Here is a 14078-nt window from a genome sequence, read left to right as displayed (position 1 = left end):
CTATGAAGCAAAAAATATACTAAGATGTCACTCGGGTCTAATATATTTGGCGTACATCAGAAAGCAATCCACAGTCATGAGAAAAACTAAGCACAATCTCTTAAAATCCTATGGTTTTACATATTGAACATAATAAAAAAAATGTGTTCCTCAGAACGTCTTTAAATTAGGTAAATGCAACACAATCTTTTCACCATTTCACTATACTGGTAAAATGAAAGGTGTTATTCCAAACTACAACTCTTTTTGCAAAAAAAGTAGTCTTCAAACGACGATAATAATGGCAAATTTAAAAATGTATGACTCCTGGAAGACGGGTGGGATAAAAAATGGGCAAAAAAGAAAACTTGACCTGCTAGAAAAGTGTTAAAACACTCTAAAATGATTAAGAAACTATGTATGTCAGGACACAACTTACCTCTGGGCATATGTTTGCATTCTGAGGGCCATTAATTCTGTAATTCCTCATGGAATACACAGTTTCTGTCTGAGGAGGTTTGTAAATTCTCTGGAATAAAGTATTCTTCTTATCACGCTCGACCTCCTATATGAGACAAGTTTAACACAGTCAGTAAATCCATACTAAATCCATACTAAATGATTTCTTTCATAATGTTTGTTTAGAGGAGCTCATTTTTTTCTGATAGAGGTTCACATACCATGAGTTCGTTTATGGAAAAATTCACACCACTGACATGGTGTAAACTTCATGAATTAGAGAGGTCTTTGTTGTGCCCCTCATGGTCCATGATCATCTTATTATGGCAAAGCCGGCAAGAATTAGTGTGAAAACGCCAAAAGTCAAAAAAGTTTAGCACAGCTTCCGAGTTGCACCAATAATTTGCAACATTTAAAGGTGTTTTACGCAAGAAAACCTTCATGATACAGAGTTTACTTTATGGCTATAATTAATTTCAGGTATGACTAAAACAAGCACAATTTTGTTGGCAGCTTTTCTAAAAGATAAGGAATAAAATATTGTCCAAAGACTTTTTCCATATTCAGTGTTATCCAGGTACTGGCTGTTGGTTCCTTTCACTAGGGCCATTTTCCTTTGCGCATGTCTGAGTGTCACGCTTGGACATGGGTAATTCTGGCGGACGAAACAGCATACAAATATGACAGGATGGAAAAGGGAGAGGAAGGCCCTAACGGTCGGGAGTGAGGGATGAGACACCTCCTGACAATAACCTGTGCCTGTCCCTAAGCTCCCCTAATGCCCTATGCAGGTCCTTCCCTCCATCGCCGTCACATAAAGGCATATTTATGCCAAAACGTTACTGAACTATATCTGTATCCACAAGGATCGTTTTACAGATTTTGTTTTTTGCCTCTAATTCTTATATGAATAATACAGTACATTTTCTGTTTGAGTGCCGAAGTTCTCTGCTATTTTCTTTATAGATGGTGCTATATCATTTTATAGCCCGATGAACATTAACAACTTTACTTCTGAGGTCTTCAGAAATCTTCTTTTATTGTGCAATTTTACACTTCCACAAACATTTGTTGTGAATATCAGTTTCTGATGGATCCCTTTTCCTTGAATAAAATAGGTCTCCCACTCGCACCTGATTGTCTTCCCATTGATTTTCATAGATCATGTATTTTGATTGAATTATACCATTATGATAATGCCACCTTGATAGATTTATAGAATTTCAATTTGGAGACATTACACATGGGTTGTGTGTTTTTTGTTGCTGTGAAATTCTGCATATCTGGTGGTAACATACAGCACCGGTCGAGGTTTTGTTTGTTTGTCATTGTTTTTATACGTCTCTACATGTTGGTCTTTGCTTAGACTTTTTAATGACTTATAGTTAAAGTTAAGTCTTAGATCCTTTTTTGCCGATTTTCTCTTTGTTAAAAATGTTTTAGGTAAAATTTATGAAAAAATGTTGAAAATTCGGAAGAGTTCAAACACTTTCAAGCACCACAGTAAATTGCGCGTCACTGTAATTTTGATCTGGAACTCAGAATAAAGTAAGAATGACGCTTATACTGCACGATGGACGCCATAAAAGATGAAATTAAAAAACAATTTCAGATTTATCGTTTTTTGTTCATGTCGCCTACCAAAAAATGAATTACAAAGTGATATTAAATTAATTTGTACTAAAAAAATGATACCAGTAAAAACTAAAGCTTGTTCTGCAAAAACGTTTGTACTGTAAAATAAAAAAAAAAAATGAAGAAAATAGTGACAAGATTGCTTCTATGTTGGTGCTGCTCACACTACAACTCTGCTGCAACAGTAGGTAATCTTTGCTTCACGCTAATCTCCAGTTTGTTCATCACGCCTGCCTGTGTTTATCTATTTGCTTTCTGCAAGTCCTGTACTGACTATACATCTACAGTTCACTGTATATCCGCTCTCCTTGTGCTGTGTTTTCTGGCTTGCATCCTACGTATCCTGCTGTACTGGTTCTCATTGATCCATATGCCATCCAAAAAGTCCTGCCAGCTGTGCAAATGACTTTAATCTGTGGTGTTAACCTTGACCTTTGGTTTAGAGTGTCCACCACATCAGGTTAGCCCAAATCAAAAGAGTACCTGGTCACCCATTTTATTTTAGGGTAAAGAAATTGAAGCAGATAGTCCCATATCACAGGATGAGATCACTATATCCATCAGGTGAAATACATAAATCTATTCCAAAAAAGGTGCTATTGACATGAAATTGGATCACTTCGGCTGATCAGCTGTCCGGCGCCACAGCTACATGTAGATTGGATGGGTTGTTACCAACGTGGCTCCATTAACTGGACGAAAAAGATGGAGATCGTCGTGGGGTCTCCATATGCACTGCGGCGGACTCCGCAAGCACCATAATTGGTGCATCTAATGGAAGTGCCATTTAAGGGGGGGCTGAGGGCTAATGTAAATAGTCTGGGAAGGGGCCAATATCCATGGCCCTATCCAGCCTATTAATATCAGCCACAGCTCTCTGCTTAGCCTTTACTTGTGTTAGCACCATGCTCACCGGTCCCAGAGCAGTTGCTGCCGGCGCCGCGCTAGCCGATTCCTCCTCCTCCTTCATTGCTCCCGTGCTGCTGCGGGCTTCTCTTAGGTCTGGCTCCCAGCACATGCCTGCTCGGGCGCGTCGGCATGCTTCCTCCCTGCTGCCAGCCTGTCGCTCTGTCTCTTCCCATATGCATCTTAGCGATCGAGCATGCGCACATTCCTCCCCCTTATCCAGCACTGTGACCTGACCCGGCAGTATTGCTGGGCCAATAGGGGGCTGGCTTTAGGTATTTCAGGCCACCATCCTCTTGTGGAGGTGCCTGATTTTTGAGTTTCTCTCCCATTACCAGGCCTGTCCCTCTGCTCCTTGCTTATGTCCATACTGATACTGATCTCTGTGTCTTAACCCCTTGCCTCCCTGTTTCTTCTTGCCCAGTATCTCTGTGTCTTAACCCCTTGCCTCTCAGTTACCTTTTCAGTGTCCGGCTCTGCCCTGTGTCCTCCCGGAATCTGTTACCATCTTCTCCTCAGTCTCCTCATTAGTCTGCTGACCTTCTTCTCTTTGGTCTCCCTTGCCCTGTTTCCTCTTTTTGTGGTTACTTATCCTATTCCTTATCTGCGCAGCTCTATCTCTCTTCCTGCACCCCAGTCCCATCTCTGTTGGTTCACTATCCTCGAGCCAACTCCTGGTCCTGGAATCCGTAGTACTCGAGGCCTCTGAGCTTGCTCCCAAACTATCCCTGTATAGGGGTTGGTCCAATCTGGTGTGCTCACTCGGGGGGAGGTTCGGTATCATGGTCCAGTGGGTCCACTCTTGGTATCTGCCACCTCCGGCATAGCAGTCTGCCGCCTCCGGCATAACAACTTGTTATGAAAAATAGGGGGGACCCCACATTGTTTTTTTTTGGGTCCCCCCATTTTTAATAACCAGCTCTGTGCTGATATTAAGAAGCTGGGAAGGTGCATGGATATTATCCCATTCCAAGAATAATAAGACCAGCTCACAGCTGTCTACTTTCCTTTGGCTGGTTATAAACATAGGGGGACCCCAAGTTGGTTTTTATTATTATTTATTTGTTTCACAACATCAGGCTGGGTCACATGCTGCGCCAGTCAATCACATCCATGCCTGATAGACAGAGACACAAACAGACATATAGATACAAAAACAGACAGGGACACACACACTTAGATACAAAGACAAACAGGTATACACAGACACATACAGTTGTGTGAAAAAACAATTGCTCCTTTCCTGATTTCCTGTTCTTTTGCATGTTTGTCACACTTAAATGTTTCAGATCACCAAACAAATTAAAATATTAACACACAGATAACACAAGTAAACACAAAAATCTGTTTTTAAATGAAGGTTTTTATTATTAAAGGAAAAAGAAATCCAAACCTACAAAGCCCTGTGTGAAAAAGTGATTGCCCCCTAAAGCTAATAACTGGATGGGCCAACCTTAGCAGCAACAACTGCAATCAAGTGTTTGCGATAACTGGCAATGAGTCTTTTACAACTCTCTGGAAGAATTTTGGCCCACTGATCTTTACAGGATTGTTGTTATTCAGCCACATTGGAGGGTTTCTAAGCATGAACCCCCTTTTTAAGGTCATGCCACAGCATCTCAATCAGATTAAAGTCAGGACTTTGACTAGGCCACTCCAAAGTCTTAATTTTGTTTTTCTTAAGCTATTCATAGGTGGATTTGCTGGTGTGTTGTGGATCATTGTTCTGCGGCATAACCCAAGTGCGCTTCAGCTTGAGGGCACAAACAGATAGCCGGACATTCTTCTTCAGGATTTTTTGTAGACAGAATTTATGATTCTATTTAATACAGCATGTCTTCTAGGTCCTGAAGCAGCAAAACCGCCCCAGACCATCATATTACAACTACCATATTTTACTGTTTGTATGATGATCATTATCTGAAATGCTGTGCTACTTTTACACCAGATGTAATGAGACATACACATTCTAAAAGTTCAACTTTTGTCTCGTCAGTCCACAGAGTTTTTTCTCAAAAGTTTTGGGGATCATGAAGAAGTTTTCTGGCAAAACTGAGATGAGCCATTATGTTTTTATTGCTCACCAGTGGTTTTCGTCTTGGTACTCTGCTATGCAAGTCATCTTTGCCCAGTCTCTATCATATGGTGGAGTCATGAACACTGACCTTAACTGAGGCAAATGAGGCCTGCAATTCTTTGGATTTTGCTGTGGAGGTCTTTTGTGACCTTTTAGATGAGTTGTCGCTGCATTCTTGGGGTAGTTTTGTCATGAATAGGTTCGCCACTGTTCTGTGTTTTCGCCATTTGTGAATAATGGCTCTCACTATGGTTCACTGAAGTCCCAAAGATTGAGAAATGGCTTCATAACCTTTTCCCGACTGATGGATCTCAATTACTTTGTTTCTCATTTGCTCCAGAATTTCTTTGGATCGCGATTAGTGTTGAGCATTCCGATGCTGCAAGTATCGGGTATCGGCCGATACTTGCTGTATCGGAATTCCGATACCGGGATTCCGATACTCTTGTGGTATCGGGTATCGGGTATCGGAACAACATTTTATTTTAATTCTCTCTTTTACACATTTTAACATTGTTAAAATGTGTAAAAGAGAGAATTAAAATAAAAAATATCGCTATACTCACCTGTCCGACGCAGCCGGGACCTCAGCGCAGGAACCGGCAGCGTTGTTTGTTTAAAATTCCCGCTTTTACATGGTTACGCGAACTCCCGGCTTGTGATTGGTCAGGGCGCCCATGTTGCCGGGCCGCGGACCAATCACAGCAAGCCGTGACGAAAATACGTCACGGCTTGCTGTGATTGGTCCGCGTCCCGGCAACATGGCCGCCATTAACCAATCACAAGCCGTGACGTCACGGGAGGCTGGACTTGCGCGCTTTTGAAAAAGCGCGCGTGTCCAGCCTCCAGTGACGTCCCGGCTTATGATTGGTTGCGCCGCGATCAACCAATCACAAGCCGGGAGGCTGGACACGCGCGCAATTTTAAAATGCGCGCTTGTCCTGCCTCCCGTGACGTCACGGCTTGTGATTGGTTAATGGCGGCCATGTTGCCGGGCCGCGGACCAATCACAGCAAGCCGTGACGTATTTTCGTCACGGCTTGCTGTGATTGGTCCGCGTCCCGGCAACATGGCGCCGTGACCAATCATAAGCCGGGACGTCACTGGAGGCTGGACACGCGCGCTTTTTCAAAAGCGCGCAAGTCCAGCCTCCCGTGACGTCACGGCTTGTGATTGGTTAATGGCGGCCATGTTGCCGGGACGCGGACCAATCACAGCAAGCCGTGACGTATTTTCGTCACGGCTTGCTGTGATTGGTCCGCGGCCCGGCAACATGGGCGCCCTGACCAATCACAAGCCGGGAGTTCGCGTAACCATGTAAAAGCGGGAATTTTAAACAAACAACGCTGCCGGTTCCTGCGCTGAGGTCCCGGCTGCGTCGGAGAGGTAAAGTATAGCGATATTTTTTATTTTAATTCTTTCTTTTACACATTTATATGGATCCCAGGGCCTGAAGGAGAGTTTCCTCTCCTTCAGACCCTGGGAACCATCAGGAATACCGTCCGATACTTGAGTCCCATTGACTTGTATTGGTATCGGGTATCGGTATCGGATTGGATCCGATACTTTGCCGGTATCGGCCGATACTTTCCGATACCGATACTTTCAAGTATCGGACGGTATCGCTCAACACTAATCGCGATATAATGTCTAGGTTTTGAGAATCTTTTGGTCTACTTCACTTTGTCAGGCATGTCCTATTTAAGTAATTTCTTGATTGAGAACAGGTGCGACAGTAATCAGGCCTGCATGTGGCTAGGGAATCTGAACTCAAAGATGTGATAAATCACAGTTAATTTATGTTTTAAAGGAGGAAATCACTTTTTCACACAGGGGCCCTGTAGGTTTGTATTTATTTTTCCCTTAATAATAAAGACCTTCTTTTAAAAAATGCATTTTGTGATTACTTGTGTTATCTTTGTCTAATATTTACATTGGTGATCTGAAACATTTGAGTGTGACAAACATGCAAAAGAATAGGAAATCAAGAAGGGGGCAAACACATTTTCACACAACTGTAGATACAAAGACAGACAAAGACACACAGACACATAGATACAAGACCATACAGAGACACACCAATGTCACATCATCATGGTCACATGACCGGTCACATGATTATAATGTCACCAAAGGTCCCGAAGTCCCGCAGGTCTTGATTATAATGTCACCAAAGGTCCCGAAGTCCCACAGGGTACAAGACCTGGGGTGACATCAAGGTCACAGGACTTGTCACATGATCGTGATGTCATCAAAAGTCGTGAAGCAGTTTGCACATTGGAAGGTGCAATGACAAAGCTATTATCAGTATAGCTCCTGCTGTAGATGCTGAGGCCCCCAGCTGTGGGCAATTGCCCAGTCTTTGCCCCCTTCTCGCCCAGAGCCAGCCTGTTCATAATTGAAGTCATACTTACATACATAGTATGATGAATAGAAATAAATAATTGTGAGATACCTTTTCCACTGTTCGGATCCTTGGCAGTAGATACAGATGAAGTCTATACATGTGATTTAGATCATCCTTGATAATAGTGTTGTAAAACAATAGAACCATTCCATGACATGGGATACGTTTTATTATTCCCTCTTTGAAAAGTCTCAAGGGATATAAAATAATCCCGATACAGGAGAAGGTGGGATTTTCCATCACTGCGTACATTGCTTCTATTCTAGAAGGTGTTTCGAAAGCCATGTTATCATCCTTGTAGTGGAAACATTTAACCAAAGACTTTTCTCCTTTAAAACCTACAAAAAAATTTAGAAAAATAAACAATTAAGACAAAAATAACAAAAGAAGCACTCCCATTATTGTATGTGGTAACCCTGTGTAAATACAGGGCGGGCCATTTATATGGATACACCTAAATAAAATGGGAATGGTTGGTGATATCAACATCCTGTTTGTGGCACATTAGTATATGGGAGGAGGAAAACTTTTCAAGATGGGTAGTGACCATGGCAGCCATTTTGAAGTGGGTTATTTTGGATCCAACTTTATAAATGGCCCACCCAAGTGTATCCATATAAATGGCCCACCCTGTATGTGAGTTGTGTGCTGTAAGTGCAATCAATGTACAGGTGCTTCTCCCAAAATTAGAATATCATCAAAAAGTTAATTTATTTCAGTTCTTCAATGCAAAAAGTGAAACTCATATTATATAGAGTCATTATATAGAGTCCATAATCTTACACAGGTACACACGACTCTCGATCCTAGAAAATCAGTCCAGTTATGCTAATCAGATTCTGATCAGAGTGTGATTCATTTTTCTCGGATGTAGAGAATTAAAAAGAATTCTCCATCTTCTCCATTCAGTTTGTCCATCAAAATCGGACCATACTCGGATGTCATCCAAGTGTGGTCTTACGTTTTTCAAGGACCCATAGACATGAATAGGCAAGTGCTATCTGATTTTTAAGAAAATTGGGCTTGTGCACTGCCTCATTAAATAAGATTGGTTGGAGTGCGATCCGATATTTTGATGGATCGCACTTAGACCTAAACTACGGTCGTTGTCTCTGGCCCTTAAAGTGACTTTCAGCTCACACATAAATCCATGTGTGATCCAGCCGGTCGTAATTATACTGACTCGAATGAGAAGAGGTCCAGAGCGGCTCTAGAAGCCGGTAAATATGGTGATCGGTGAGAATTTGATGGCATTTACATTACACAGCACACATACTTACACAGGTTTAGGAAAGAATACAAATACCAGGAGAGCTTCTATAGGCAAAAAGTAAGTTGATACATTATGATTAGGTACTTTTATATGCTAAATATACTGTATAGTTTGCTTATTGCTTTCATTATACATCTGCATTATGAGCGAGGTCACATTGTGCAGTTCGGTAAGTTGAAAAAAAGACATAAGTCCAGCAAGTTCCACCTTTCTCCACCAGTTCCATATTTCCTATCATGATCATTTATAACTCACAATGCCATTTATTGTGAGAAAATCATCCAGCCCGTGTATAAAAGCAGTTATAGTGTCAGTCATTACTACCTCTTGGGGTCAACAGTCTGACTGTTCTAACTGTAAGGAACCCTTTCCTAGTTAGCTGATGGAATCGCCTTTCTTACACCCATAATGAGAGCCCATGGTCCTTAGTATGGTCATTGGAAAGAATAAGTCATGTGCCGTCCTCTGTACTGACCACACATATATTTAGACGTGTAAATGAGATCTCCTCTGAAGTGAGTGTTTGCCCCTTCCTGATTTCCTATTCTTTTGCATGTCTGTCACACCCAAATGTTTCAGATTACCCTACAAATTTACATATTAGTCAAAGATAACACAAGTAAACACAAGCGTGGCCGACCACAATTACCCCAATAGTGCAGCGACGACTCATCCAGGAGGTCACAAAACACCCCACAACAACATCCAAAGAACTGCAGGCCTAACTTGCCTCAGTTAAGGTCAGTGTTCATGATTCCACCATAAGAAAGAGACTGGGCAAAAATGGCCTGCATGGCAGAGTTCCAAGACAAAAAACACTTCTGAGCAATAAGAACATAAAAACTCCCCTCAGTTTTGCCAGAAAATATATTGATAATCCCCAAGACTTTTGTGAAAATACTCTGTGGTCTGACAAAACAAAGGTTGAACGTTTAGGAACATGTATGTTCCATTACATCTGGTGTAAAAGTTATACAGACTTTCAGAAAATGAACATCATACCAACAGTAAAATATAGTGGTGGTGGTGTGAAGGTCTGAGGCTGTTTTGCTGCTTCTTGACTCAGAAGACTTACTGTGGTAAATGGAACCATGAATTCTGCTGTTACCAGGAGACTGTCCAGCCATCTGTTTGTGACCTCAAGCTGAAGCGCACTTGGGTTATGCAGCAGGACAATGACCCAAAACACACCAGCAAGTCCACCTCTGAGTGGCTTAATAAAAATAAAATTAAGACTTTGGAGTGGCCTAGTCAAAGTCCTAACCATAATCCAATTGAATTGCTGTGGCATGACTTTAAAAAGGCGGTTCATGCTTGGAAACCCTCCAATGTGGCTGAATTACAACAATCCTGTAAAGATAAGTGGCTAAAATTCCAAACGCTTGATTGCAGTTGTTGATGCTAAGAGAAACCCAACCAGTTATCAGGATTATGGGGCATTCACTTTTTCACACAGGGCTCTGTTGGTTTGGATTTCTTTTTCCCTTAATAATAAAGACCTTAATTTAAAAACTGCATTTTGTGTTTCCTTGTGTTATCTTTGTCTAATATTTAAATATGTTTGGTGATCTCTAAAATACTTAAGTGTGACAAAAATGCAAAAGAATAGGACTGGGGCAAACACTTTTTCACGCAACTATATAAAGGGGTAACAATAAGTTGGGATCGTGGGATTTTCTCTCTTTTTATACACCCTAAAATCTTGTTTGCTTTGCGGCTGCTGGCTGACATTGAGTAATACTGCTCAGCTTATTTGTAACCAGAATCCCCCGTCCTTCTCCTGTTCTGCAGTCCTGAGTATTCTCCCATCTAATGTGTATGCAGCAATAGGATTACTCCATCCTCGGTGCGGTAATCTACATTTATTAACATTAAACCTCATCTTCCAAGTGTTTGCCCATCAGATGGATTATCCAGATCTTATCTATCACATTAGATCATATTATACATTATTAATATGTTTATGTTTCTTGTAATCGTATTTGACTTTGTTAATTACCTCCCAGACATAGACAATGAGGGAGGTAGACTGCGGACACCACATTCGGTCCTACGTTGGATTTTATGTTGAATAGAGGACCTATAATCTCATATCTCCCAGGCAGATTCTGCAGGATCTCTGTGTAGTTACTCCAGGAATCCACCTCATATTCCAGAGTCACCGGTTGTGTCACACGGAACTGAATTCCAGACTCCGAGCAGCAGAACAGTCCTGAAGATCTTATTGATAGACTGAAAAACAGAAGGATAAGATGTCAGCTATGTGTAACTGGAAACCGCTGCCTTTTTCTTGTGGATCATACATTTCTCAGCCAGCATCTGACATTTGTCTACTTCTGCACAATCGATAGATGTCTCTTATGAATTCTTCCATCAAGGTCACATTTCCTACTGCCCGTTGAATATTTTATAGCTGTGTAACGCTATACTGTTGGCTGATTTATATATCGCCTCTTTTTTTAAAATATATGCTTTCTTTTTCACATCTACCTTTTAGCTGCAGATTTAAGGCTTAGTGGGTGTTCCCTGTGAAGCCGACCTTCTCTGTTCCTTGTAGTATTCAGAGATAATCGTCCATAGAATAGAGAGGTAATGCAGCTGCTTGTAGTGATGTGGATGGATGTGATAGATTACAAGATTGCTTGGAAGCTAATGGGCTGAGGCTTGGAGTTATTAGATACAGCACTATTGGCACTGGGATATAAGTAGTTACACCCAGTAACAGTGGAGAATGAAGGTGTATAATGCCAAATCGCCGAAAATGACAAATTGTCCAATCAAAATATAAAAGCAATTTGTATAAAGTGACGGCTCCTACGAAGAAGTGGGTAGAATTAGGCTATGTTTCCACTGTCAGGAAACGTTCAGGATTTGCTGCGGATTGGACGCTGCGTACAGCCGCAACATCCAATCCACAGCATCCAGATGTTACAGCATAGTGGAGGGGATTTTATGAAATACCACCTCCACTATGACTGCAGGGCCACATCCGGCAACCCTGCATAATCGCACATGTGGGGCGTCTTTCCAGACCGCAGCATGTCTATTTATATTGCGGAGACGCTCCATCTCCACAAGATTAATAACCCAGTCTCTGAATACGATGCGGTGATTCCGGATGTGTTCAATGGACACATCCGGAATCACTGCGAGTACAAAAGAGGGCGGCGCTTTGGGCGCATAAAAAGGTGTGATCAACAGCTTTAACACAGCAAAATCCATTGAATATGTCAAGTTTGGTGCTGAGGTATTTGCTGCATCATAACAGGTGTATTAGGTAAAAAAATTCTACATCTGAACATCAATAGGCTGATATTTCTCATTTTTTGTAACTCACTTTTTAGCTTTGCTGTGTAGACTGGGGCACATTAATCAGAGCATCAGGACATTTTGCTGGGTCGCTGTTCAATAGGATACAATGCAAGGATTGAATTATCTATTTTTCTAAAAAAAAATAGCCAAAGTACAAGCCTGGTAAATAGTGATGAGCGAATATACTCGTTACTAGAGAATTCTCGAGCACGCTCGGGGCTCCTCCAAGTATTTTTTTGTGCTCGGAGATTTCGTTTTTCTTGCCGCAGCTGAATGATTTACATCTGTTAGCCAGCATAAGTACATGTGGGGATTCCTTAGCAACCAGGCAACCCCCACATGTACTTATGCTGGCTAACAGATGTAAATCATTCAGCTGTGGCAGAAAAACTAAATCTCCGAGCACTAAAAAATACTCGGCGGACCCCCGAGCGTGCTCGAGAAATCTCGAGTAACGAGTATATTCGCTCATCACTACTGGTAATTAATCCAATAATGCATCAAGGAATGCAGCAACAAAGATGACACCTGTGTAAAGACACAGTAGTGCCCAAACAGTGGTATTTCCCGGCTCAGAGGCAGGAAGGCTCACATAACTGTGAAAGTAGCCAGACAGTGGAGCTTCCAAATTTAGTCGTATTCTGTCTCTCTCTGTTACATGGTCAGAGCTATTATTTCCACATTGTGATTAATTGTTTTAACTTTAATAATTACATTTATTTGAGAAAGGTTTCGCATTTTGGTCTCCTTAAACGTTTTTAAGAGATAACAGGTATTTAATATGTTTTTTTTTTTTAAAGTAAGAAGTTACACATCTGCAAAAACAGAAGTAGAAACCTTGTATATAACAGTCACCTACCGGAACGTGCTGCCAATCATAGTGGGGGCAATAACTTCTACTGACTCCTGGGACTGGTAAAATACAGAAAAAAATTATAGAACATTTTGAGCACCTGTAACAATAATAAGTAAAATTTGTCCTTCTCTATATAAAATAAAAAAGTCATTGAAGAGTTTTCCAGGAATTTTTTTATTTACGTTTCATTCAATAATGAGGAAAGGGCCATGTCACAAGATGTAATAAATACCATCTCCCTGCTCCACAGAAATGAGCGTTGCTATATATAAACATTGCAAAAATGTTTAGTACTTATATGATATTTCTTCAAATCTCTACAAGTAGTCAACATCGACCCCCAATACTTATAACCGTATTGTCATGGGTTTATCGTGACAGAGAGGAGGCAGAAGACCCTAGCATCTGAGTTCACGTACTGCTGCACTGAGCAGAAGCACTTCTCCATCTTACTGAATGGTGCTAGTTTCTTTCAGTAGTGCAGGAGTTAAATTGCTGAGCTTCGAGTCTCTGAAGCAAGACCTCAGCTTTGCAGCTTCAACCACCCCCACTTCTATATAGTCTTTGCTTTGGCTATCTAAATTGCCAGTTTTAACTCTTATACTGACTGGTGAAGGAGTGGAGGATTCAGTGTTAGGTTTAGACATTTAAGGAGAGTTGTTCTGTGACTGTTTCTTGGATTTTTGGTGGTGTGCATAGTCCCATCCTCTTCTATTTTTGTGTACCTTCCTAATTATATCACTGTATTCCTCTATTGTCTGTGAGTGCATATTTTGTGTATTTGGCATTTTCATTTGTCCCTGTACGTCCTACCTTGTTTGTCTGTTTAGTGTATTTACGAACACTATTCCTTCCCACTTAACTGGCTGGGGGAGGTGACAGATGAGGGTTGATTCCAGAGATCAGCAAGGTGTGTGGCCCCAGCATCTTTACAATCTGAAGTGATCTTGAAAACAGGGATAGATCGGGTGTCCCTAATCTTAGTGACAGGGTAGGAGCCTCTGGTCTCATGTTGTCAGACGACAGAACGTGACAATTATTATCATCTTCAGGACGCAGATACTGCCAGCAACTGAAGTGGAGCAGAGAGCCAGTGCCATCAGCTCCCTGCTCTGCTATTTGTAAATAGAGGAGACAAACTGTGGCATGCAAGAGGCCGATGCAATGCAGGAGG

The 14078-nt window shown here is 41.5% G+C and overlaps 1 protein-coding gene across 1 annotated transcript in view; it reads right to left on the bottom strand.

The window, feature by feature from the left end:
- LOC143773356 (uncharacterized) overlaps positions 1–14078 on the bottom strand; it is a 152529-nt gene that overhangs the window by 16270 nt on the left and 122181 nt on the right. Inside the window, exons 23-26 of the mRNA XM_077260832.1 lie at positions 12908–12960; positions 10736–10968; positions 7512–7801; positions 419–544 (exon numbers count right to left, since the gene is read on the bottom strand). Coding sequence (XP_077116947.1) covers positions 419–544; positions 7512–7801; positions 10736–10968; positions 12908–12960 — 702 coding nt within the window. The remainder of the gene's footprint in view (positions 1–418; positions 545–7511; positions 7802–10735; positions 10969–12907; positions 12961–14078) is intronic.

The sequence above is a fragment of the Ranitomeya variabilis genome, chromosome 5, assembly GCF_051348905.1.
Source record: "Ranitomeya variabilis isolate aRanVar5 chromosome 5, aRanVar5.hap1, whole genome shotgun sequence".
NCBI classification, from domain to species: Eukaryota; Metazoa; Chordata; class Amphibia; order Anura; family Dendrobatidae; genus Ranitomeya; species Ranitomeya variabilis.
Note: the sequence above shows the minus strand (reverse complement) of the source record. Positions and strands in the feature narration are given on the sequence as shown.